At 38.3% G+C, this 26,548-nt stretch overlaps 1 protein-coding gene across 1 annotated transcript in view; it reads left to right on the top strand.

Annotated features, from left to right (window-relative positions):
- The window catches only part of LOC114646896 (disintegrin and metalloproteinase domain-containing protein 12), a 604,012-nt gene extending 577,780 nt beyond the window's left edge, over window positions 1-26,232 (top strand). Inside the window, 2 exon segments of the mRNA XM_028795286.2 lie at window positions 23,565-23,698; window positions 25,048-26,232. Of these exon segments, the coding sequence (XP_028651119.2) occupies window positions 23,565-23,698; window positions 25,048-25,099 (186 nt within the window). The 3' untranslated portion in view covers window positions 25,100-26,232.
- The last annotated feature ends 316 nt before the right edge of the window (window positions 26,233-26,548 follow it).

Genomic DNA, 26,548 nt, shown 5'->3' with positions numbered 1-26,548 from the left:
ATTAAGTGTAACAGAATAATGCAATCTGATAACAAGAAGTTAATTTTGCATTCAATATGTTTATTACCAAAGTGGCTCTCTGCCTTAGTATGTTGAATTAGTCTCTGGTCCAGGATGGTCCTTGGATGGAATTCCAGAAATAAGCAGCATGGCCTCTCTGCATAGTTCAACTGAGAGACAGAACGTTTCTTTGGTACTCTGTCTTTATGTTAGTCTAGCTGTGTTTATATATCTCCTGGACCAATGGGATATCAGAGTGTAGGCCAACTCACCTGATTCATTCCAATCCTGTTTAGGCATGATTCAGTCCCCATTCCAGCCCATGCTTAAATTTTTAAAAACATACCCATGATAACCTTGCTAACCTTGTGAAATGAGCTACAAGCAGATTGATGCAAAGCCTTCAACCACTCAGTCCATCTTCCAGTCTGTTAATGTCCTAGCCACCTGTATTCCCCAAGGCAAGCTGGACAGTCAGTTCCTGAGATTGTATTTATACTATTTCTAACTTGGTTTCTAAAGTATTTTTTAAGATCACATTTTTATAGTAATATAATTACACTACCCTCGTTACACCTCAAAAATTAAATGAATGACACATGCTTAGTGCTGGCTGACTTGTTTTCAGTGATGAAGTATACTTTTTTTTATAATTCCTGCTCACCAGGCATCTCTGAGATTATGGGATTCTGTTAAATGTTTGACATCTGTGGCAGAGCGATGGGCGCTAAGCAGGCTCCTATCAATTATGGAAAATCCACTGCATCCACTAAACAGTGTCATCTCTAGACAGAAGAGCAGCTTCAGCGACAGACTGCTGTCACTGTCCTGCTCCACTGACAGACTGAGAAGATCGTTCCTCCCCCAATCTATGCGACTCTTCAATTCCACCCGGGGGGGTAAACGTTAACATTATACATAGTTATTGTCTGTTTTTACCTGCATTATTATCAATCTTTAATTTAATATTGTTTTTTGTATCTGTATGCTGCTGCTGGAGTATATGCATTTCCCCATGGGATTAATAAAGTATCTATCTATCTAAATGTGGCATTGTAACAGAGATTTGCCTCATGCTTCAAATGCATTATGTGCTGAGTGCTATGAGACAGCGTCTTGGGGATTATTATGAGTGACAGAAAAGACCGGGAGAGAATAACATGAGCCAAGAATTGTAGTCTGTGTAAATGAAAGAAACAAAAAAGGAGACCAAATTAACGAGCAATCAAGGCACTGCGACAAGGTAAAAACAAAGTCAAAAGGACAAACAGAGGAGTCGAAAAACTGCAATGAACCTAATACGTACAAGGCCTGCATAGAATGCAAAAAAACTAATGCTAAGAGTACAGATGTTTACAACTTGTGCCGTAGCCATATTTCTACTAGTAGTTCCGTTATGTAATGGGTGCATTAAAACCATGATTACCTTAATCACCAATTGCGGCACATAATAAATAAAACAAATAATAAAATAAGATATACTAAATTAATGTGTATAATAACACTGAGCCACACAAATGTTCACCAAAATAAATTTTAGCAAGTATATACAGAGCAGCTCATTTTGTCATACAGTATGTGCAGACTATGGAGTTTGCCACACTGTTTGAAACTTGCCTCCATTTTTACTTGCTACAACATGTAGCTGTCACTGCTTTGAAGACATTTTAGGACTCAAGACATGTCTTACAGCTTTCCTTCGAATACCTCACTTATTTTTCATATTTCAAAAATATGCAAGTTAAATTTTAATTCAGATGAATCCAAAACGGTAAGCATTAATGTGTACAAGCATGGTGTCCCATCTGATGTTGGCTCCTGATACCGTGCCCACTGTAGCTTGGCTAGACACCTTTTCCCTGTGCTGCTAAACTGGATAAGCTGGTTAGAAAATTAGTAAACAGTTGGATAGATAGATAGATAGATAGATAGATAGATAGATAGATAGATAGATAGATAGATAGATAGATAGATAGATAGATAGATAGATAGATAGATAGATAGATAGATAGATAGATAGATAGATAGATAGATACTTTATTAATCCCAATGGGAAATTCACATGGATTTTTGAGACAATGAGACAATTGAGGTCATGTCCATTACATTCAGAGAATGAATCTGAAACCTTTGTTTCCTTACTTGGGCTATGTATGGTGCTGTATTAAAAAAACAATTAATCTTGCTATTATATCTAACACTCTCATTCAAATGCAATATTGTACAAATTATAACAATTGCAACTCCCAGTTGATTGGTCAAATCATTGCACTCTCAGAGAATGAATGAAGCGTGTCTTTTTATTTCAGGACTAATTCTGTTATGAAATAAAAGTGTCAATAATTAAAGCCTTTTTTGCCTTGAAAGGTCAGTGACATTTTCATGCTTTACTAAGTTATACTATGTGGAATTTTTAAACAATAGGCATGATTCTTGCAATTCTGCACTGAATTGATACACGCTGTCTCTCAGTCTCTCTCACACATTCACTCACAGGTTTTACAGGAATTACCTAGATTGTCAAATGCCACTGTGCCAAACTGTTTTAAATTATACAACTTCATTAAAATATACCTCAAAATACATACAGGTGCATCTCAATAAATTAGAATATCATCGGAAAGTTAATTTATTTTAGTAATTCAGTTCAAAAAGTGAAACTCGTATATTATATAGATTCATTACACACAGAGTGATATATTTTAAGCATTTATTTCTTTTCGTTTTGCTGATTATGGCCTACAGGTAATGAAAACCCAAAATTCATTATCTCAGAAAATTGGAATGTTGTGAAAAAGTTCAATATTGTAGACTCATGGTGTCCCACTCCACTCGGCTAATTAACCCAAAATACCTGCAAAGGTGTCCTGAGCCTTTAAATGGTCTCTCAATCTGGTTCTGTAGGCCACACAATCATGGGGAAGACTGCTGACTTAACAGTTGTCCAGAATTCAGTCACGGACACCTTCCACAAGGAGGGTAAGCCACAAAAGGTCATTGCTAAAGAAGCTGGCTGTTCACAGAGTGCTGTATCCAAGCATATTAATGGAAAGTTGAGTGGAAGGAAAAAATATGGCAGAAAAAGGTGCACAAGCACCTTCACAAGGAATGGACTGCGGTTGGAGTCAGTGCTTCAAGAGCCACCACACACAGACGTATCTGGGACATGGGCTACAACTGTCGCATTCCTCGTGTCATGTCACTCCTGAACCAGAGACAATATCAGAAGCGTCTTACCTGGGCTAAGGAGAAAACAGACTGGACTGTTGCTCAGTGGTGCAAAGTCCTCTTTTCAGATGAAAGTACATTTTGCTTTTCATTTAGAAATCAATGTCCCAGAGTCAGGAGGAAGAGTGGAGAGGCACAGAATCCAAGCTGCTTGAGGTCCAGTGTGAAGTTTCCACAGTCAGTGATGATGTGGGGAGCCATGTCATCTGCTGGTGTTGGTCTACTGTGGTTTATCAAGTCCAAAGTCAGCGCAGCCATCTACCAGGAAATTTTAGAGCACTTCATTCTACCCTCTGCTGACACGCTTTATGGAGATGCTGATTTCATTTTCCAGCAGGACTTGCCACCTGCCCACACTGCCAAAAGTACCAATACCTGGTTTAATGACCATGGTGTCACTGTGCTTGATTGGCCAGCAAATTTGCCTGACCTCAACTCCATACAGAATCTATGGGGTATTGTCATTAGGAAGATGAGAGACACCAGACCCAACAATGGAGATGAGCTGAAGGCCGCTATCAAAGCATCCTGGGCTTCCATAACACCTCCGCAGTGCCACAGGCTGATCGCCTCCATGCCACGCCACATTGATGCAGTAATTCATGCAAAAGGAGCCCCGACCAAGTATTGAATATTCAGTACATGGACATACTTTTCAGTAGGCCAACATTTCTGTATTAAAAATCTTTTTTTTATTGGTCTTTTGTAATATTCTAATTTTCTGAGATACTGAATTTTGAGTTTTCATTACCTGTAGGCCATAATCAGCAAAATGAAAAGAAATAAACGCTTGAAATATATCACTCTGAGTGTAATGAATCTATATAATATATGAGTTCAACTTATTGAATTACTGAAATAAATTAACTTTCCGATGATATTCTAATTCATTGACATGCACCTGTATGATGTTATTAAAAAAACTCACACGTGCATTTAAAATTTAAGTAAAATACAAATACACTGTACTTTGGACTGATTGGATAGGCCTAGGATCAATCAAGAATGAACATTCTCTGCAACTCAAATGTTTCACAGCTTTTTTTTTTTAATGAATTTGTCAAAGCCGCATGCCACAGCAGGATGCCAAGTAGAGTTACAGAATACAGGAGGGTCAGTGACATCTCATAACATCTGCCAAACTGTTATTTATGTGCAAATGACTACCAAACAGAGTTCCAATATGTATCTTCAGCCTGGATTTAAATGCAGAGCTTTCCTTACACAAGCAGGCAGATCCACCTGCAGAGATTTATAGGCTCTACAATAATAATTTTATGTATCCAATGTAATGTACTGTCCAAGGTAAATGTATTAATAAATTCAACTCAGGAAATAATGGACCCAGACCATTTAAAGCTTTATATGTTGCACTGATTATTTCCTGTTCTTTCTTTTTGCTGCCATCTTTCCCTAAAAGCAGATTAAAACTGCATTTGGCACAATTTAAGCCTAAAGCTCAAAATGTGAATCTCAAATCTTTGGTAGACCTTTTGCTTTGAGAGCAATACTTTAATTATCTATTATCTACACCTATTGATTCTAGCTTGGATGGAACAGAGTAGCTGGCCCTTCTTCACATACTGTAGGTCTGCAATATGCTGACAGTTTGACTAGAGATAACAGACATGTCTTAAGGCTGAGCAATAGAAGGGGATGTGAATCGTGTAAAATCCTGCCTTGTCCCTTTAGCCTGCACACAAGACTACTGTATCTCCTGTCACTTGAATTAACAAAAAAATACTGAGATAATTTGATTAGAGATTTAAGATACACTAGGCCCTTTATCATAATGCAAATTAAAGCTGGTGACTTGATGAAAGACATCAGCAATTGGTCAAACTGTGGTTCCTTTGAAAAAAAGCAAGAAGTAAGAAAACAAATATTTGCACAGTATTGTAATGGCCATGCTAAAAAGGGAAATTCTGAGTGTAAATTTAGTCAAGTTTAACTTGGATTTTTTTTTTACTATATGCTATGCTTAAATACTTTGTATATTTGAAATTTCTATTTAAGCAATTTCTTTTATTAGATTCATCTTATTCAATTTACCTTAAACTAGAGGACTATTTTGTTTCAATTGTTGCTAGAACAACTAAGAATCACAATGTTATAAAATTGCAGAGTAACCTCCAAACCTCAGTTGATGATTAATGAGTTGGAGTTTAATAGAATTTATCTCTCAGTCTAGAGGAACCTTGAAATATATAAAGAATACAGAGAAGGCACAGTATTGGCATATATAATACTGCTTATGTAAAGAATTTTAATAAAATCAACAAAGAAAGAAAGAAAGAATCTTTATAATCAGTCACAATCTTTCAACAGGATTTATCTTTATAATTTAATAGCTTCTGATGATAAGGAATGTTTCAACAACTGATGTTTCTAGCTTAAGGGTGTTTTGCGAAATAAGTAATGAGCGTCCCTTAGTAATTAAACTTATTTTTAAAATGTTTCAAACATCGTTCAGCTTCATCTTCTTAAGCATTTCTTTCCAGTTTTCTATCATATGCGCAATGTAATTATTTATCTAGAAAAATGTGCAATCTAAATTTTTCAGTTAAGTGAAAAGGCATGAAAATCATGCGTAAATTGCACTTAAGAGTTGAAAGAGAACAAGCCGTGCCATACTTGCCATCAAAGATGTATGTCCATTCCAGTGCCATTTGTTCCTTTAAAGGTAGCTACAGTAATGTGAACAAGAAAGGAAGGAGATCATTAGATAGATAAAACTTTATTTGTCCCAAGGGAGATATTTGGCATATTTTAATTTAGAAATATCAGGAATGCATTATATACAAGACATTTTACAGCATTTTGATTTTTACCCTCCACTGAGAAGGACTGAACTAAATTTGAAAAAGTTCACAAAGGATGCGTTATGAGGCTCCTGTTTCAAAGACGTGCAGAATCCTGTTTGTGACATGAAATGTGCATGATCTTGGGATGTTATCCCACAGTACCTCACGGTTCATTAGAATGTACTTGGGGAGTTTGAGTTTTTGTGTGTTTGTTGTGCTTCAAAACACCAAAATGGAATAGTCATTTTCAAACAGGCAAAGAGAGTCCCAAAAACTCAATATATACAAAATGGGGGTGGTGTTTGTCAAAACCTGTCTAGTAATAGGGGAAACACAGGGTCTTTATAAATAACGAAGGCTTATTTTTCAAAAATGCAAAGAAGAACAGAGTGTTTCTTGGGACACAAAAGGCAAAAAAGGATTTTCGTGAAACACTAAAGCAATCAAGTCCCAATACAGATATTCGATAATGCAGAGCAAAAAGGTAAAAAAAATCCAAAGAATCACAAAAAGCACAAAGCACAAGCAAAAACGCTAAATCTTACCAAAGTCGTAAGACGCATTTAAATGAACCGCAAGGCACTTTGGAATACCCTCCGGCCTTATAAAGCTGCTGCCACTACCACATTGTATAGCAGGGATGGTGTTACCTGGAAGATGTACAGTGTTAGATTTACACCACATAAACTTTGGAGTGTTCAAGCCAGCAAGTTTCATTTTATTCTCAAAAGACTGTAGGACTTTCTGGCACATATTTTCAGTGTCTTACAATTGATGTTTTGCAAATTCTTTACGGGAAGGACTGTTTTTTTTTTTTTTTTTTTGCAGCTACAATATATTCCTTGGCAATCATTTTGTGCAATGCCATGGGGATTGTTGACCCATGAATATCCACTCCAATCTCAGTCACTGGTCAAAGTGATAATTCACATCACAATAGGCTATCTGACTAGTGCCATTCTTGTTTAGTGACTTATGTTTAGAGAGACGGCCTGATCTAGACAGTGTGGTTGTAATTTCATGTTTCTCACCTCTGTATGACGAAACTGCACTGAATTTCAAGTTATGTTCAATGCCTTTGAAATGGTCTTGTAGAATTATTAAAATGTAATACTTACATATGTCCTTGTTCAGGAAGCATAAAAAGCTTTGAAACCTCAACAAACACAAAATAACCAATAATAGCCAAATTACTTAGCACAATCTAATGTAACATTTACACTCACAATTTGCAAGACATTACCCCATCCTTTCTCTGTGAGACATAACAACATTATTTCCAGTCCCCTTAACCTCAATTATCTCCTCTCCAGATGGCATTAACAAGGAATTATCTACATTCATATCTAAATAGTTGAAATAATGTCATGTCTGCTTTTTGGCATTAGCCCATTACTGTATGTCTGAAAGCTTCTTCAGAGAAATACATGTTTTACAACTGCTTGTTTCTTTGCAGGCACTGGCATTTTTGCAAGTTTTCTCTTAAGAATGAGTTTCTGATGAATCTGTTCTTACATTCAAATTATACTATTTTTTGGAATCTCTTACTGTAAACCAAATTTAAAAAACCTGGTGTCAATATTGGAAAAGTTACTCATCTAAATCACACTTGGATGTAAATTATTTTGTGACATTAGCGGGGATTCACCCGTGATATATTTTGGTAACACACCACAAAAAAATAAAAAAGTAAGACTGTTAGGATGAGGAGCCAATGATCAAAGCCTGACCTTGATAAAGGTTCACCTGTATATTTTGTTTCATTTTCTGATAATTATAAAAAAACTCACATTGCTCGCCAACCCCCCGGCCTGCACTACGCGCCAGCCACTTTGCATCTCTGCCACTCACATATGTGGATTTCACTTTCACCAAACAACAGATCTTTTAATTCTCATGTAGACGCCTCTTCATTGGGAAGAAACACTACTGTTCCCTGATGGCAACATGAATTAGAAGATCTAGAAGTCTCCAACTTAAAGTTTAAATCCGAACAATATATTTGATCTCTTTTCGCTGTTCCGTTATTTCACCTAGTAATAATTTCTGTTTGTTTGCGCTAATGCAATCTTTACTATAATTTTTTTGAGACTTTCATATTTTAGTACTTTCATTATCTCTAACCTGCTCTGCAGTGTATCATACCAACGTTTTTGAATTCTTTACGATGTCCTACTTTGTCATCTACTCTTTGTCTTTTATTTCTGGCCCCGGGCATGGTTAAATCTCTTGGCACATGAAATTATCTCTCTGAAAAAGTTACAATTCTTCCCAGGCGAAAAAGTCTCGTCTCATCCCAGGATTTTTTTATTATAATAGAGATCTATAACAAGACTGCTGCCACCATTGCTTCAATAACCACCACAAGCATAAAATAATTGAAACAAAAATGTAGCCTACACTGAAAACGTGATAAACAAGCCAATTTTTATGTTTAAATGTAGGTGTATTTTTAAATTTTTCTGTATTTTTAGGGACCTTTTAGAAGAGCTCTTGCCTCATTCAGAGGTCCACAGCTCCCACATTTTTATACCATGTTCATACTGGTTTACCAATGAAGTAATGAAATTAAAGACAAGTAGAGTTTTGTTATGGTTACATAACTTGAGTCACAAGAGAAAGACAACATGCTTTATAGATGCTTATGAAAAAGAAGGAGTTGTTTAAATAGTAAACGGCTTAGCCTTCCAAGTCTTAGACAGGTTTATTGCTATAATATGCAACATGCTTAGTCAGTGCACTGATCCGATACTCACTGAGGAGCACTGTACAAAACTATATTGAAGTGAATGTTTAAGATCCTCATGTTTAAGATCCATAGGACACAGTGGGGATTCTCGATAGGGTGCACTGCTCAGCTTTCTGTTTGTTGTGCACAAAGGGGAAGCAGAGCCTCGGTTAATATGATGATAATTTTGGAAGATGAGCAGGCATTGTTGCATGTTGCAGACAGAACTGCATGTAGCATTGGACCCCGGTTCACTTCTGATCATGGGTGCGCACTCACTGTATCCACACCAAATTTTCCTTCATCCCTCCCTTACACTATATCTGAAAATATATATTACCTGGAGACACTAAATTGACACAATTTGAATAAGAGTGTGTGTGCATCTGCTGTCCCAACCATGGATGGTCCCAAACCTGTGGATATTGCTATTAGGAATGCCATAGCTCTTCCAGATAAAATGATGAATGGATGGATGATTGAATGAAATTTATAATAGGGCATCTCTAAGGAATACAAAGTCAACTGCACTATGAATTTAGCATGGATTTAATGTAATAGGAATGTAGTGTTGAGGTCTCATTATATTATGTATATCAGCAGCTGACAAAACTCTACAAAGAGTATTTATGTAATAGGAACTGGTAAGACATGGCCTGTGACGATGCGGGTTCAGCTCCATGCTCCTCTTCTATTAGGGAGCCCTTGAACCCATCACCGTTGGTAATGTCACCGATGAGCTAGACAGTGAGGCAATAAACAATTGAGCAAGAGGATGGTTAAAAAGTGCAAAGTGCTTTTATTAACATAAATCAAAACAAAGTCCACAAAGTGCAACAGTGCAGTGTTCAAAGTCTTCATTAAATAAATAATACATAAAATGAAACGTGGAGGTTAAAATCAATAAATAGGAAAACTCTTCTAAAAACCACGAGGTAAAATAGTACAGGAAGTAATGTTAAAATCAAAAACCCGGTGTCTTCTGTTTTCATGGCGGCTCCCCTGCTACGCCCATCTGGTCTGCTCTACTGGAGAGTCGCCTACCTGCAGGATCAGCTGCCCTTCAAACAGGTCCGGTAGCCCTCCGTTCCTCGGCTTCATCGGGCTCCCAACCGAACCGAGACTTGGGATATTTCCCAGCAGCCAAGGCGCTCACGCTGGGGCTACACCTGCCCAAAGCCTCCTCGACTCCTGCTCCTGGCAACGGCCAAGTCGATACTTCTACTGGTCACTCCAGCTACTTAGTCGCTCAGCTGGAGCAACCGCTTCTTTCAGCCCCACTGAGTGTCGGCCAGACACTCCTATCGTAGGCTCTCCTCCCAGCTGCCTGCTTTCTCATATGCGAGCCTGCTCTTGCTCGCTCTCCTTCCTCACACCGGCTTTCTCCACCTGCTTCCTGTCTTCTCTCTACCTCCCATTCTCTTCCCTTTCTTTTCTTTTTACCTCTCCCCTCTAACAGACTCGCGCTTCTCTTTATATGCAGAGAGGACATAGCAGCTGCAGCCCATTAGCCACAGGAACGATCACGGATGTGGGCAGTCTCTCACCTGTGCACTTAGGTGAAAAACGCCCACACCGCAGATCGCCCTGCGGCTTGCTATAGCCACCACGCCCCCTCGCTAAGCCGCGAGCGCGGCGATTATTTATTTAAATAAAAACGGCCTTTGGTGGGAGAGCTGTGGACCCATAACACCACATGGCCCCATTCAAGTGTACAGCAGTGGTATATTAACAAGTTTTAGAGAGGTAACAAAGTAGTGAGCATTTTGCACTGCTCACATATACTGTAAAGTGGTATTAATGATAAAAAAAAGTCTTGATACATGATTAACCATGGGGCAGCACAGTGGCGCAATGGGTAGCACCGCTGCCTCGCAGTTTGGAGACCCGGGTTCGCTACCTAGGTCCACCCTGCGTGGAGTTTGCATGTTTTCCCCGTGTCTGCGTGGGTTTCCTCTGGGTACTCCGGTTTCCTCCCACAATCTAAAGACATGCAGATTAGGTGCATTGGTGATCCTAAATTGTGCTTGGTGTGTGTGTGCACCCTGTGGTGGGCTGGCGCCCCACCCAGGGTTTGTTTCCTGCCTTGCGCCCTGTGTTGGCTGGCATTGGCTCCAGCAGACCCCCGTGACCCTGTAGTTAGGATATAGCGGGTTGGATAATGGATGGATGGATGATTAACCATGAAACATTACAAACTATTTACCATTTTTGAAATGCATATATGGCTTTTGGAGCAGCACATGCCTGCACAAAATTCATGTAATTGACAAATAAACAGAGTGCCAAAAAACTCACACTTTTCCCTGTGACACTGCAGAGGGCATGGCAAAGGTTCTACTACCTAAAGTTAGCCAAGTAAAATTATGTCACATTGCAGACTAAAGGACCATGTGGTAAAGGCAAACAAATGCACTTTAGCAGAATGAAAGTTCTTCGCTTGAATCTAGATCAAAGACAACTCCTGTCCACTTAGCAGTCAGCCATAAGACTTGGTATCATTAAAAATGATTTATCCAGTTATATAAAACCTTTGAATTGGAGCTCTCTAGAAAGCAACCAGCCACCCAAGGACATGTTTTCTTATGTTTAAATGTTGCTCTGTGACAAGTTCAGGAACAGCAATGCTTTTACAAGCTTTGGCCTAAATAGCAAAGAAGAAAGCCTCTCTCGCCTACAGCTGTGCATTAGAGCAAGACAGAGAACTGTGTCATGAAATAAATATTTCAACGAGAAAACACCAGATGAAAAAGTTTGTCAAATTAAGAGTCTATACCTCAGAAAACATCTAAATGAAATAAGGCCGGCTTTTTGTGTACTGTGTCTGTCTGTCTTGCATCTCGTTTATAATGCTGATTGTATGCATACATGATTAGTTTTACTACTGGTCAATCTATCAATAAATTGTAGCATTCTGTTTGTTAAAATGAGCACGGCCCAGTTACCTTGGTGTAAATCCGATTCCCAGAGCAAGGTTAGAAACACTTACTAAAATGTCTCATTGAGTATTGGCATTGCCAAAAGCGTAGCTGATATGTAATTCATTAATGAATTGATTAACATCAACCGACCCTTCCTCCTCCCTACACCTTTTAATCCCATGCAGACAGTAATAGAATATATGTGTGATGCGCATATAGTCTATGTATTTGACAAATTGGACAGGGAGCTGTTCTTTTTATTGATAATTTGGAATTTATGCCTGACATGTTGAGCAGCACCAATTATGTTTAGTGGCCTACATGAAAAGCAAGCATATTAATCATTGCAACTATTAATAGCAGTTTTTTATTTTTGTAATCTTCTTACTGTATTAAACTGACAGCTGTATTTTTCAAACAATATGATACCAAATACACACTAAAATTAAAGAAAACTAAGTCAAGTTTGAATTATAATGATGTATTTTGTTTAAACATCAGGTTTACCATTTTAGTCTTCATCCATCCATCCTTTTTCCAACCCGCTGAATCCGAACACAGGGTCACGGGGGTCTGCTGGAGCCAATCCCAGCCAACACAGGGCACAAGGCAGGAAACAATCCTGGGCAGGGTGCCAACCCACCGCAGATTTTAGTCTTTAAATGCTATAATTTAATTATGTTGTAATTTAGCTGCATGTGTTCTACATCCTGGAAATGCTAACAACTGTAGTGTAGTGTGGTAGCTGGGGCCTTAGTTCTTAAGCCATATCAGTCACTTCTTCGCCTTATTGTATGACTTGTAGCATGGGTTCCTAACTTTATATACAGTATAATACACTACCATGGCTGTTCGTTTGTCTGTCCAGGATTTTAAATCACCTGTAGCTCGCAAACCGTTTGACCTATTGACCTGAAATTTGGTACACATATACTGTACTACGTGACGTCAACTATCTGTTTTTGGAGTGATTGACTTCCAAGGTTATTCCTCTTTTTATTTTTATTTTATTGTAGAATCAACTCTTGGCAGCGGCACATGTGTACGGGCGCTGTTCTCATCCCTACCACCTTCGCCATCACTTCCCCTATCTCTTCATATCTTAAATCATTCTTGAGGCAGATTGAAGACATAATTGCCAGCTTAAGTGAAAAATTAAAGAAAACGTAGTAAGTAATTGCAACACAAACACAGCAAGTGCATCAGCCTCAGAGCAAACGAATGCTAAACATGCAGAGAAAGAGGATGAAACTATGAATGCTCAAGTCAAGTGTATTCACTGCACGATAACCGTTACTGGTTTTATATATATATATACAGTGGACCCTTGACTTACGAACTCAATCCGTTCGCGAGGGCTGGTTGTAACTCAAGTTGGTTGTAAGTCAAGACTATTTTTCCCATAAGAAATAATGGAAATACCCATAATGCGTTCCGAACCTCCCACTGCAACACTTACTTAACCTTTTCATAATAAAAAAAGGGTTGTATAATGTGCATAATTTACCAAAACACCAATAATTTTTCTAATGTACTAACCAAAAAGTAATAAAAAGTGCCTAGCCTACCAGAAACAACAATTTCATACTGTACTCACCATTTAATTTGACATCTTTGGGCTGCAGGAAGGGAGGAGGATGATAATGAAACTGAAGGCTTTTTAAAGGCTTTGTTTAACTTGCGCTCAGGAATTTGCAATCATTGCAATAGCTTCTTTTGTGTTAATTTTAATCTCCTCCTGCCTACAAGTTATTCTGACGAGAATTTTTCTCAGCATTTCCTTGCGATGATACAAGGAACTGTTTCTGAACTCTTCTGAGACCCTGCCCCCCTCACCCCCTCCCCCGAATGGGAACTGCGTGCTGAAGTGCGTGCTGAAGCGCGATTGCCGCGACTGTGGAAGCTTGCTTGTCCATTGCCGGGCAGGGATATCACATGCAGATCACCCATCGATATCTTTTCTGTTTGCTGTGGCTGAGAGACTCAGCACAGCTTTAAGCCGGCTGTTGCCCCAGCAACAGGTAAACAGTCTTCCATACGGAGTTTGGACTTTGGCATGTCTTCTAGTTGGGGGAGGTCCCAAGAGAGTTTACAAACCTGACATTTTATTGAATGAGTGCCGCATTAATAGGAATGTTTCTGTTTGTTTACAATCGCGCAAGCGGATACACGTGACCGCATTCAGGTCGTAACGCAAGATGTTGGTCGTAAATCAAGTTGTTCGCATGTCAAGCCAGTCGTATATCAAGGGTCGACTGTATATATATATATATATATATATATATATATATATATATATATATATATATATAGTACTGTGCAAAAGTTTTAGGCAGGTATGAAAAAATGCTGTAAACAAAGTGTTAATCATTTATTTTCATCAATCAACAAAATGCAATGAATGAACAAAAGAGAAATCTGAATCAAATCAATATTTGGTGTGACCACCCTTTGCCTTCAAAACAGCATCAATTCTTCTAGGTACACTTGCACACAGTTTTTGAAGGAACTCGGCTGGTAGGTTGTTCTTGGAGAACTAACCACAGATCTTCTGTGGATGTAAGCTTCCTCACATCCTTCTGTCTCTTCATGTAATCCCAGACACACTCGATGATGTTGAGATCAGGGCTCTGTGGGGGCCATACCATCACTTCCAGGACTTCTTGTTCTTCTTTACGCTGAATTTGGCTGTATGTTTGGGGTCGTTGTCCTGCTGCAGAATAAATTTGGGGCCAATCATACGCCTCCCTGATGGTATTGCATGATGGATAAGTATCTGCCTGTATTTCTCAGCATTGAGAACACCATTAATCCTGACCAAATCTCCAACTCCATTTGCAGAAATGCAGCCCCAAACGTTCAAGGAACCTCCACCATGCTTCACTGTTGCCTGCAGACACTCATTATTGTACCGCTCTCCAGCCCTTTGATGAACAAACTGCCTTCTGCTACAGCCAAATATTTCAAATTTTGACTCATCAGTCCAGAGCACCTGCTGCCATTTTTCTGCACCCCAGTTCCTATGTTTTCATGCATACTTGAGTCACTTGGCCTTGTTTCCACGTCGGAGGTATGGCTTTTTGGCTGCAACTCTTCCATGAAGACCACTTTTGGCCAGACTTCTCCGAACAGTAGATGGGTGTACCTGGGTCCCACTGGTTTCTGCCAGTTCTGAGCTGATGGCACTGCTGGACATCTTCCGATTTCGAAGGGTAATAAGCTTGATGTATCTTTCATCTGCTGCACTAAGTTTCCTTGGCCGACCACTGCGTCTACGATCCTCAACGTTGCCCGTTTCTTTGTGCTTCTTCAAAGGAGCATGAACAGCACATCTTGAAACCCCAGTCTGCTTTGAAATCTTTGTCTGGGAGAGACCTTGCTGATGCAGTATAACTACCTTGTGTCTTGCTGCTGTGCTCAATCTTACCATGACATGAAACTGTCTTCCACAACCCCACCTTGGTAGCAGAGTTTGTCTGTTCCTCACCCAGTTTTAAGCCTCCTACACAGCTGTTTCTGTTTCAGTTAATGACTGTGTTTCAACCTACGTGTGACATTGATGATCATTAGCACCTGTTTGGTATAATTGGTTGATCATACACCTGACTATAATCCTACAAAATCCCTGACTTTGTGCAAGTGTACTTATAAGAACTGATGCTGGTTTGAAGGCAAAAGGTAGTAACACCAAATATTGATTTGATTTAGATTTTTCTTTTGCTCGCTCACTTTGCATTTTGTAAATTGATAACAATAAACAATCATTATTTATATTTCTGAAAGCATTCTTTGTTTACAGCATTTTTTCACACCTGCCTAAAACTTTTGCACAGTACTGTATATATGTATGAAAGTATGTAATAATAATAATAATAATAATACATTTTATTTATATAGCGCTTTTCACATGCTCAAGGCACTTACAGAATATAAGAAGAACGGCAGGGTATACAGTATATAGCGTTGTACAAACCAGATAAATAAATAAAGAAGATTACAACAGTGAATTCAGAGAAAAAGCCTAACAGATAACATAATTGAGGGTCTAGCACAGGGGTAGGCAACGTCGGTCCTGGAGTGCCACAGTATGTGCAGGTTTTTGTTCCAACCCAGTTCCTTAACGAGAACTCAATTATTGCTGATGAAGCACATATTGCTTAAGTGACATTTTAATGCTTCATTTTAGTGGTCTCGCTTGTTAAGGTTCTCCAACCTTAATTGCTTATTTCAATCTTAAACTGCTGCCTTCAGTGTTTTAATTGCTCCTTATTAGCAATAAGATGTAAAAGACAAAGCAGCCAGCAGTTCTCCAGCTAGCTTTTTTCCAATTACATCTGTGTGTGTTCATCATGCACGGTTTGATTTAATAAAACACTTAATAGAAAAATGTGACAGACTGAAAATGATCTGTTTTAGGCTTCAAATCATTTGGATGATATCCTTGGAAAGGAAAAAAATCTACGATATAAAAGCCTTACATTGCACAGACTAACAAGCCATAAAATTAAATAAGGTCTGAGATTGGCAATGATTGGTTTCTAATTAAGCAATTGGGTTGAATGAAAACCTGTAGCCATTGCGGCTCACCAGGACCGACATTGCCTACCCCTGTTTTACATCTTATTGCTAATAAGGAGCAATTAAAACACTGAATGCAGCAGTTTAAGATTGAAATTAGCAATTAAGGTTGGAGAACCTTAACAAGCGAGACCACTAAAATGAAGCATTAAAATGTCACTTAAGCAATATGTGCTTCATCAGCAATAATTGAGTTCTCGTTAAGGAACTGGGTTGGAACAAAAACCTGCACATACTGTGGCACTCCAGGACCGACGTTGCCTACCCCTGGTCTAGCACACACACACACACACACAGGTTACATGAGCATCTTGACAGAGAAGTAAACGGAGAGAAGAGTGATAAAGTCAAGTAGAGCTAAAAGCCTTCCTGAACAGATGAGTTTTGAGTTGTTTTTTAAAAGTCATGGAGTCAGCTGATCTAATTAATTTTGGTAGGTCATTCCGGAGTCTGGGTGCTATACAGCAGAAGGCCCTGTCACCCATGGAGTGTAGATTAGTGTGGGGCACAACAAGATTGCCAGAATCAGAGGACCTTAGTGGGTGGGCAGGCACATAGTGATGGAGAAGGTCACTGATGTAGTTTGGTGCGAGGTTATTTAAGGCTTTGTAGGTTATTAGTAGGATTTTATATTCAGTTCTGTAAGACACAGGGAGCCAGTGAAGACGGAGCAGGATGGGTGTGATGTGCTCACTGCTGCTGGTCCTTGTAAGGACTCTTGCAGCTGAGTTTTGAATAAGCTGGAGCTGTGACATAAGATTAGAAGGGGCACCTGCCAGTAGGGAATTACAATAATCGATGCGGGATGTGATAAAAGCAGGGACAAGTTTTCTAACTCAGTGTTAGAAAATGAGAGGAAGGAGCGAACATGGGATATGTTACGGAGGTGAAAGTAAGAAAGTTTCTTAATGTGATTTATGTGGGCGGAATAAGAGATGTATGAAAGTATGTATGTATATTTATAAAAGCTACCAGTCTAAGACTCGCTGAATTCTGAGTAACCAACATAGACCTAAGCGTTAACATCTGCAGTACACCATGCCGTGCATTCATCTCTGTTTTACGCCATTTGGTAATTGATTTGTAACAGCAGGGCTAATACTTGTGATGTGCCATCTTTCAGAATGACAGAGTCATAGCAGCCGAATGGACACACAGACAGACACTTATCCTTTTATTAAAGTGCTGGTATATATATCTGCTTAGTTCTTTGAATGTGTTCACTTTCTCCTAGTTATGTGGTGTTTCCAGCTTTAGTTTGACTGTGGCAATTTATTTTGTGACTCCCACACTGCAGGTTATTAAGATGGGTTTTAAAAGTGAATATGTGAAGCACAAGAGGCTGTATGTTACAATCGTGCTTGGTTTAATGTCTTCTGAAATATTAATTCTGTCCTCCTTTGTGTGTACACGGAAAGTCGTTTTCTGAGAAATATGTGTAATGGAGGGGACAGAGAGAGTGAGAGAGAGGCAGCTGGAAAGAGCCAGGGCTTAAACAGAACAATGCTAGGAGGCAGGGCTCTGTGCAATTTGTTAAATAATGAAGAAAAGGAAAGTGTTTTGTAAATAAAGACAACAGAAAAATATGGCATTTGAATTAAAGCACAGCTGACAGGTATGTAACTCTTGTATAAAATATAAACAGTAATGACAAGGATGTTCAACAATCGACGAAACAAAATTGAGACATGTTTAACTTATATGAACACATTGTGTCTGCCTGTAAATCTAAACAGGTGTACATATATATATATATTTGAATGGATGTATCTGAATAGAAATATATATTTTTCAGCTGATCTATTTAAACTAATGTACACACATACCCAAAGATGTGTCAGTCTAGTTGACTGCTGCTTGTAAATTGGCTATGCATGAGTGTGGGTGGGTGCTTTAGCTGCCTGCATCTTATAAATAACCTGGCATCTTGTTTAGGATCGTTTCCTGTCTTACACACAATGCTGCTAGGATTCTTCACCACCCCACCTCCCATGACACTGAATTGGAATAAAAGGTTGGGAGAATACTATGTGGTGTTGAGTTGAGGAGAACAGTAATGTTTCCTGATCTTATAAATTGTTTTTGGTAAAAAATACTGTCAAATATAGAAGTTATTTTCCGCATTCAATTCAAAATTCTTCTGTTAACTTTTAAGGCTATCCACAACCTCACTCCTCCATATCTGTCTGGCCTCCTCCATGTTGCCATTCCCTCCCGTACCCTTAGATCCTCTTCCTCCATCCACTTGACTGTCCCCTTCGTCCGTCTTACCACTATGGGGAGCAGAGCATTCAGTTGCTCTGCTCCCCAGCTCTGGAACTCACTGCCACCTGAGCTTAGAAATATTGAATCATTTTCACTTTTCAAATCTAAATTTAAAATTCATTTGTTTTAGACTGCTTTTTCTCTTTTATTTCAATTGCTCTGCCTGATTTTAATTTTTGTATTTTAGTTTTGTTTATGATCTGTGTTTTATCTCTTGTTCGGTGTCCTTGAGTGTTTAGAAAGGCGCCTACAAATAAATCCATCCATCCATCCATTTTCCAACCCGCTGAATCCGAACACAGGGTCACGGGGGTCTGCTGGAGCCAATCCCAGCCAACACAGGGCACAAGGCAGGAACCAATCCCGGGCAGGGTGCCAACCCACCGCAGCTACAAATAAATAAAATGTATTATTATTATTATTATTAAAAATCCTACATTCTCTTCTTCTGCAAAGAATCATGCTTCTTTCCTCCATGCGTTTGCTTTTTAAATTACTTATACTGTTGTGTACCCTCTGTTTTTCTTAACAGAAAAAAGTTTGAGAGAGGTAAAGACTTCTCAGTTTATGCATTTTTCCATTTTACCAAAAAAAAAAACTAGGTTATTCCAATGCAAGGCTCCTTGCAGCTGCATGTGAATGAGATTCCAGCCCATAACAGAGCACACTCACCTATAGACATACAGTACACTCAGCCATTCTGAGCAAACTTAGACTCACCAATCAACAGAGGACCTCTCCACAATCCTAAAAAGAAGCTCTGTTGGAGTAAGTATTGGGTAATTGTTCACCTCTCTGACCAAGGCTGTTCTTGCCAGGTTACTCAGTTTGGCTGGATGACCAACTCTGGGAAAAGTCCTAGTGGTTCCACACTTCTTCCATTTTACAGTTTTAGATATTTTTTTGTGCCCTTGCCCTGATCTATGTTTTGCTACAATTGTATCACAGAGGTCCACAGAGAGTTCTTTGGATTTCATCGCTAGGATTTTGTCCTAATATGCAGGGTGAATTGTGGGATCTTATATACACAGGTGTGTGTCTCTAAACCAGGGATCTCAAACTCCAGTCCTGGAGGACCACAGTGGCTGCATGTTTTCATTCTAACCCTTTTCTTAGTCAGTGACCTGTTTTTGGTGCTAATTAATTTTAATTGACTTGTTTTTGTTCCCTGGAATTTCTTCATTGTTCCTCTGCATTACTTCATGTCTTTCCTTAAACAGAAATGAAATGAGAAGTGAGTGAGCCAACAGAAGATCAACTAAGTCGGGTCCTCAAACTCCAACTAGTTTCACCCCAACCAGTTGCTTAATTAGGTGCCAATTCTTGTTGCTAATTAATCTTCTTCTTCTTTCGGCTGCTCCCATTAGGGGTTGCCACAGCAGATCATCTTCTTCCATATCTTTCTGTCCTCTGCATCTTGTTCTGTTATCTTGTTGTTAATTAAACCCGTTCTTTAATTCCATGGCATGTTGCTGCTCTCATTGTGCAATAGAATACATTTTCAAAATTGTTCATTTTTTTCTTTACTTATTTAAAAGCCCTGTTAAAATGTTTTGGGGACCTGAACAAATCAACATTCCTGAGACCTCCACCCTTTTTATTTTCAGATATTGTATGATGGTCACAATTTGCTGGTCATGTTTTGGTTCATTTTTGTATCTCACTATTGTTTGGCTGCTAACTAAGGAAAAAGAAGCAATTATTGTGCCTGAGTCTTCAAGAGCGAGTCAGTTAAAATTAATTCAAAAGAAGTTAATTAGCAGCAAAAACAGGTTACTCATTAAGAAAAGGGTTAGAATGAAAACCTGCAGCCACTGGGGCCCTTCCATGACCAGAGTTTGAGATCCCTGCTCTAAACCGGGGTGGGCAAAGCCAGTCCTGGAGGGCCAAAGTGGCTGCAAGTTTTTGTTCCAACCCAGTTGCCTAATTAGAAAACAATCTTTGCCAGTAATTTAATTTCATTGCTTGTTACTGCTTTAAATTTGCCATGTCAGGTCATTCTCATATCCTAGATGGTTTTCTTCTTTTCTAAGGATATAACTCAAATGATTTGAAGTCTAAAACAGATGAGTAATTCTCAGTCCTTCACTTTTTTTCTCTTCACTTTCCTTCCAAGTTTTAAATAAACCAAACAGGTGTAAATGGAAACCAGCTAAATGGAGAAATGCTGATTTCTTTTGTCATTTGCATCTTATTGCTAATAAGGAGCCATTAAAAACCAAAATACAGCTGTTGAAGACTAAAATAAGCAATATAGGATTCAAAATCTTAATGAGCGAGACAATTAAACTGAATTAGAACAGTTACTTGAGTAATAAGTGCTTTTTATTAAGCAACTGAGTTGGAACAAAAACCTGCAGCCACTGCGGCCCTCCAGGACTGGAGTTTGAGATCCCTGCTCTAAACAGTGCCCATTCAATTCGGTTTGTACACAGACGGACTCCATTCAAGTTCTAGAAACATCTCAAGGATAATTAAAGCAAACAGGAGTGTCACAGCAAAGAGTCTGAATACTTAAATAAATGGGATATTTCAGTTTTTGATTTTTAATAAATTTGCAAACTTTTCTTTAAACATGCTTTCACTTTTGTCATTGAGCTATTGAGTGCAGATTGATGGACAAAAATGGGAATTGATTCCATTTAAAATTAAATTAAACACAATGAAGTGTACTGAAAGTAAAGGGATCTGAATCTCCTGTATAACTTACCAGTCCAGACGCTAAAGTAGTAAAAGGAAAATAGTCAAATTTGCCATTTAACTAAGCCTCGTATTATTACAGATGTCTGGACTTAACCCAGCCCAGATCCCATTTCCAAAAGTACCTTTTCATGTATCAATTAAAGGTTAACATAATTAAGCAGTACATAATAAAGCATGGAATATCCAGAGAACAGTATAGGGGATTGATAATAGTTTAAAAAAGTAATAATGACTAGATTAGATAGATGGAGATATCTGATAGAGAATGAAAAAGAAATGTTTTTAAACCCATCATGTTGTAAAATATGTAATTATGTATTAGCAGAATGTTAAATTAATCATTAAGTACTTTTTAAAATAATAATGTATTTAGGTCTAAATACATCATTTATAATAGTCAGCTTTACTTGCCAATTAAAAAATTGATGCTCCGCACTTGAAATAGGAAATTGGGGGTGTCATCTAGTGTGCCCCAGCAGTAAAGCCAGTCCTGTCACCAGTTAACCAGTGTCCTGCTTTTCTTAGGACAGTCCTCTATGACCACCCAAGTTTAGATAACTTGACATATTGTTAATTTTTGAAATTTTTTTTATTTGTCCCATGTATTAGCTCCACCACTACAACCCTGAATTAACTAAATGGATTTAAGGGTGCTATGCTATGGTATGTAGTAGTGGTAGTAGTGCAACTGTCACTCTAGCAGACATGGTGGTTTGCACGTTGCTACACAGCACCTTCCCAAGTAAATCCTGTTTAATCAACAAACCATTTGGTTCTCATCTATACAGAGATATGATTTGACTAATCAGATGTCCTGTGATTGCGATACTCATAGGCTGGGAGCAGCGTTGTTGGCAAGTCAAAGCACTCACTATTTAGACAGCTTGCCATAGCCACGTAGGCATCATGTGAAAGATCAGTCGAAATGAAAAATACAATCCTCAGGAAGAGTACGGCCAATACAGGACCTCCAGCTTTATAAAGTTCTGTCAGGTGTAACCTGGTTTTGATAAAACCCTTTCACATTTGTGCTTAAAGTGATATGGTGTACTTCCTTTTTTGTTGTAATCTTCAGTTACAGTCCACTAATACTGAAGAAGGGGCCTGAGTTGCCTCGAAAGCTTGCATATTGTAATCTTTTTAGTTAGCCAATAAAATGTGTCATTTTGCTTGACTTTTCACTGAGTCCACTAATAATAAAACATTGATTTCTGTTTTCCTCGAGCTGATGCAGCGTTTATTATGTCAATGGTGTTATTTTGATGGTACATTTTTACAGTGGCATTATTACAGTGAATATAGCTAAAGGCCACAAAACCGAGGACACGGCCCCATGTCTTTAAAATGCAGGAGGATACTGGCAGCCCCAGACATTCTAAGAATACTCAGTCTCCACATAGGTAGCGGTGGTGCTGGGAAACAGACATGGGCTCTGAAGTACTGAAGTAGCAGCACTAACTGCCAATCACAATGTCACCCTCTAAACGTCGTAATCAGGCAGATTATTATTAAGAGAGATTCAAGAGATTAGTCAATTAAGCCCAGCTATTTATTTCAGTCGCTCTTCATGTGATTCCTCCTCCAGTTCTGTCACAGCCTCTACAGCACTGATCTCCTTGATTAGCGGGTGGGGAGTTTAGGACAACCAGACTGCCAGCCCCATTGTCGCCTTCATATTCAGTTTTTACAAAAATGATATTTCTACCATATAAACACATGCTGTATGTATTTTTGTAATTACGGCTAGATAAACTATTGAACTCATTGATAAAGAGAACAGATGCAACTATCAGGCACAGTTACGTTTTAGCCTGGAATTTCAGCAGTGCAGATGAATAACATTCTCTCTTGAAAAACATTTTTTATGTACTCGGCAGATCATTTTGTATTCAGTAACTTGACTAGCAATGTGTAAAATTGCTGTTTAGAAAATAAACACAGGAATGAAACCCTCTCATAAGCACAACACATTACACATACAGATGTTAAAGGTTTCACAAAATACTTCAATTCTCAGTCTAGACATCTCAACAGGCTTTTTTTCCCCCAACATAAATCCATAATAGAGTATGAACTATATGTTTGTGAGGCAGCCAAATCAGGTCATTATCAGACTTCTCTTTGAATTGATGCAATATAACTCTGAAACTCCTTCAGTGAAAGGCAGGTAAAGATGACGGCCAAGCTGTGCTGCTTTACTTGAAAGACCTTAATTATAAAATCAAAAGTTATGATCTAATGTGAGCAAAGACTGCCCTCTGCTGTCTACCTTGTGCGCTTCGTACAGCTGAGAAATGAGTTTGGAGGGGTTGGCTAATGAAAATGTTTTTTCAACAGGCATCATCAAAGCCTACTCCTCCTCGGAAGCCTCTTCCTGCAGATCCTCTGAGCAGAACCTCCCGCGTAAACAAGAACTCAGACGCAGCATCCAAAATTTCACTTCCAGTGCCTCAAACAATGCAGCCAGTGAGGTTAGTAACTGGTATCTGTAATCATAATTATCTAAAACACTAATCAGACCATTTTTATGATGTTCATGATATAAATATGAGTTAAGATAACATATTTCTGTTTGTTTTTGAAAATAAATCATTATTACATGTGTATTATACATAAATTGATTATAAATCAAGGGCCGGTGGTTTTAAAATATTTTTTGCTCAAAATGTTCATTGATGTTTTATTTATACATTTTTACAGCATTACACATAATACACAGTTCATTTGAAAACTGCTTATTCACTCGGCAATACGGCATGTTGAAAATAGATTGACTTGTCACAAATCCCTCTATCCATCCATTTTCTGAACTTGGTTTTTTAATCAGAGTCTTTGTCTATCCAAGGATGATTATGCCAATTAGTAAAATGTCCTGGATAAGATGTCAGGTGGTCACAGGTCATGCCTACACACACACCCACCCACTGTACTCACTCATCAATCCATCACTTATTTGAAGTTATCTAATCCATTTTTAGGGTTGTGGAGAGCTGAAGCCTTACCATGTGGCATCAATCCTGGGTCAGATGCCAAGTAATCACAAGTGCCGATACTCATCATCCATGCGTTCTTTAACAGACTGATCACAATTTATTTTTGGGATTATGAGGAGTTAGAGCTTATCTGCGAAGCACCATGTGACGCATGATGAGATACCAGTCCATTGAAAGTTTTATTATATTAGAAGTGTGAAGGAATTATGCTAAACACTGCACCAACAAACTTCCTATAGATGAATATTCTGATCAAGAATACATTTATTTTAGCAACTAACAGAAGAGGTGTATTGTATAAGGATACTGATTTGTTATTTGTTGAGCAATACAAATATATAACAAAGTAGGCAATTTGGCATGAATTTTTGGGTGATTGGAATTGACTAATGAATGTGAATTTTCCCTTGGGATTAATAAAGTATCTATCTATCTATCTATCTATCTATCTATCTATCTATCTATCTATCTATCTATCTATCTATCTATCTAATGCAAAACTCTGTCCACAACTCATTTTATTTATGTAACTCTAGGTGCTGATCTAAACATAAATATGAATCCTGCTAAATGACACCAATTAAATTGACTGTAATCATACATGCATGGAGCAGAACATTTTTAATTACTAATTAGAAGCATTCTTTCAGTTTCGCTATTAGTAAACAATAAGCTATTAATACACTCCGAAATATACCATAATGGTCTCTTCTTAAGATTGTTCTTTGCTGTTTTGACAGAAAACCATTCTGAAACCAGAAAATGTACTGCTGCAGAACTATAAATGTAAGGCACAAATGTCTTTCTTCTTTTTCTTTTCCTTTTAGACCTGCACCCAGACTTCCTCCAAAACCCAGCAATGTTGCTTATCTGAAGTGACGCACAATGGCAGTTTGAAGACAAATTTGCACTATGCTAAGACTTGAGTTAATGAACGTAAGCATTAAAGTTAGACGTTGTGTCTCTCGGATTCTAAATCGGGACTCTGAGCTGACTCTTGTGGTGCTCTGTCTAATCCAGGTGCTTTGTGTCTTTGCTCAGGTACTTGTTAAATGTATTTAATATGTAATATTTATTATAATTTCAATGAGGTGCACTGTGTTAGACACTTTTGATGGAATCATTTTTGTGATTTTTTTTTTTTGGAAACTTGAACCATCATGCTATTTTTGCACCATAGTGAAATAGCATTTTATTACTATCATTGTATGTTTTTTTTAACCAAAAAGACAGAATTAAATTCAGAGAGCTTTGTTCCCATCTGTGAATAATGTGAAAAATTTTGAAGAGACTCATATACTGTATGCATTTAATATATTAGGGCACACCGTGATAATCTGGCATGCAAAACAGGCTGGTACTTGATGCCAATATGTGCCATACAATCAATTGTTTTTTCTTTAATTTTAAAAGACGATTGCAACTAAACAGGATGGCACATACCAGTAGCTAGAATCGAAATAGCTGCTGCTTTTGTTAGTTAGGTGTATTCTATAGGTTGGACAGCTCCTCCACAGTGCATGTCAAATGCAGTTTGATAGAAATCACTGGAAAGCCCATGCTCAGAACGCAAATTGCTCCTCAGAAAGGAAACTGATGATCCCATCTGACGTTAATTAGTGAGAAATGGGAAAATAGAAAAGTAGTAATACCCGAATCCTAGGGTGATTTCAATAAATTGCCATCGGCCATACAATTAGAAGGAAAGTAGCAGCTCATTACCGCAATATGTATTTGCAAAAACTTTAATCCGAGTAATTGGCAACTCATATTTGGTTCCTTAAGAATGAGCGTGGGGGTGTGTGTGTGTGTGCGTGTGTGTGTGTGTGTGAATGTGCCCTGTGATATACTAGTGGCTCAGTTTAGGTTTGGATCCTGCTTTGCATTAAATAATACTAGGATAGGCCCTGGCCCCTGTGACCCTGAATTGAATAAGGGGGGAGAGGGGATTAGAAAATGAGTGGAAGAATGAAAAAATGAATGAATCCATTAGAATCTGTTCTGCTCACTTGCATTTAGTGAAAACTGGACCATATTCTGCTTTCCCTCACTTGCTGGAAGGAGGTCCAATTAAGTCACAATAATGTAACCCATCGTTTACAGCTTCACTACCCTTGGGACTCTTCAACATTAGTTTGAACTAGAAAAATATTAACTTTTACGACAAAGATGATGAGGAGGGAAATGGATCAACACCATCAGTTTACATCGTTTCAGAAATGTGTTGTTTTATATATAATCATACTACTGTACAGTGATCCCCCGCTATATCGCGCTTCGCCTTTCGTGGCTTCACTCCATCACGGATTTTATATGTAAGCATATTTA

The sequence above is a fragment of the Erpetoichthys calabaricus genome, chromosome 2 (assembly GCF_900747795.2).
Source record: "Erpetoichthys calabaricus chromosome 2, fErpCal1.3, whole genome shotgun sequence".
Lineage (NCBI taxonomy): Eukaryota > Metazoa > Chordata > Cladistia > Polypteriformes > Polypteridae > Erpetoichthys > Erpetoichthys calabaricus.
Note: the sequence above shows the minus strand (reverse complement) of the source record. Positions and strands in the feature narration are given on the sequence as shown.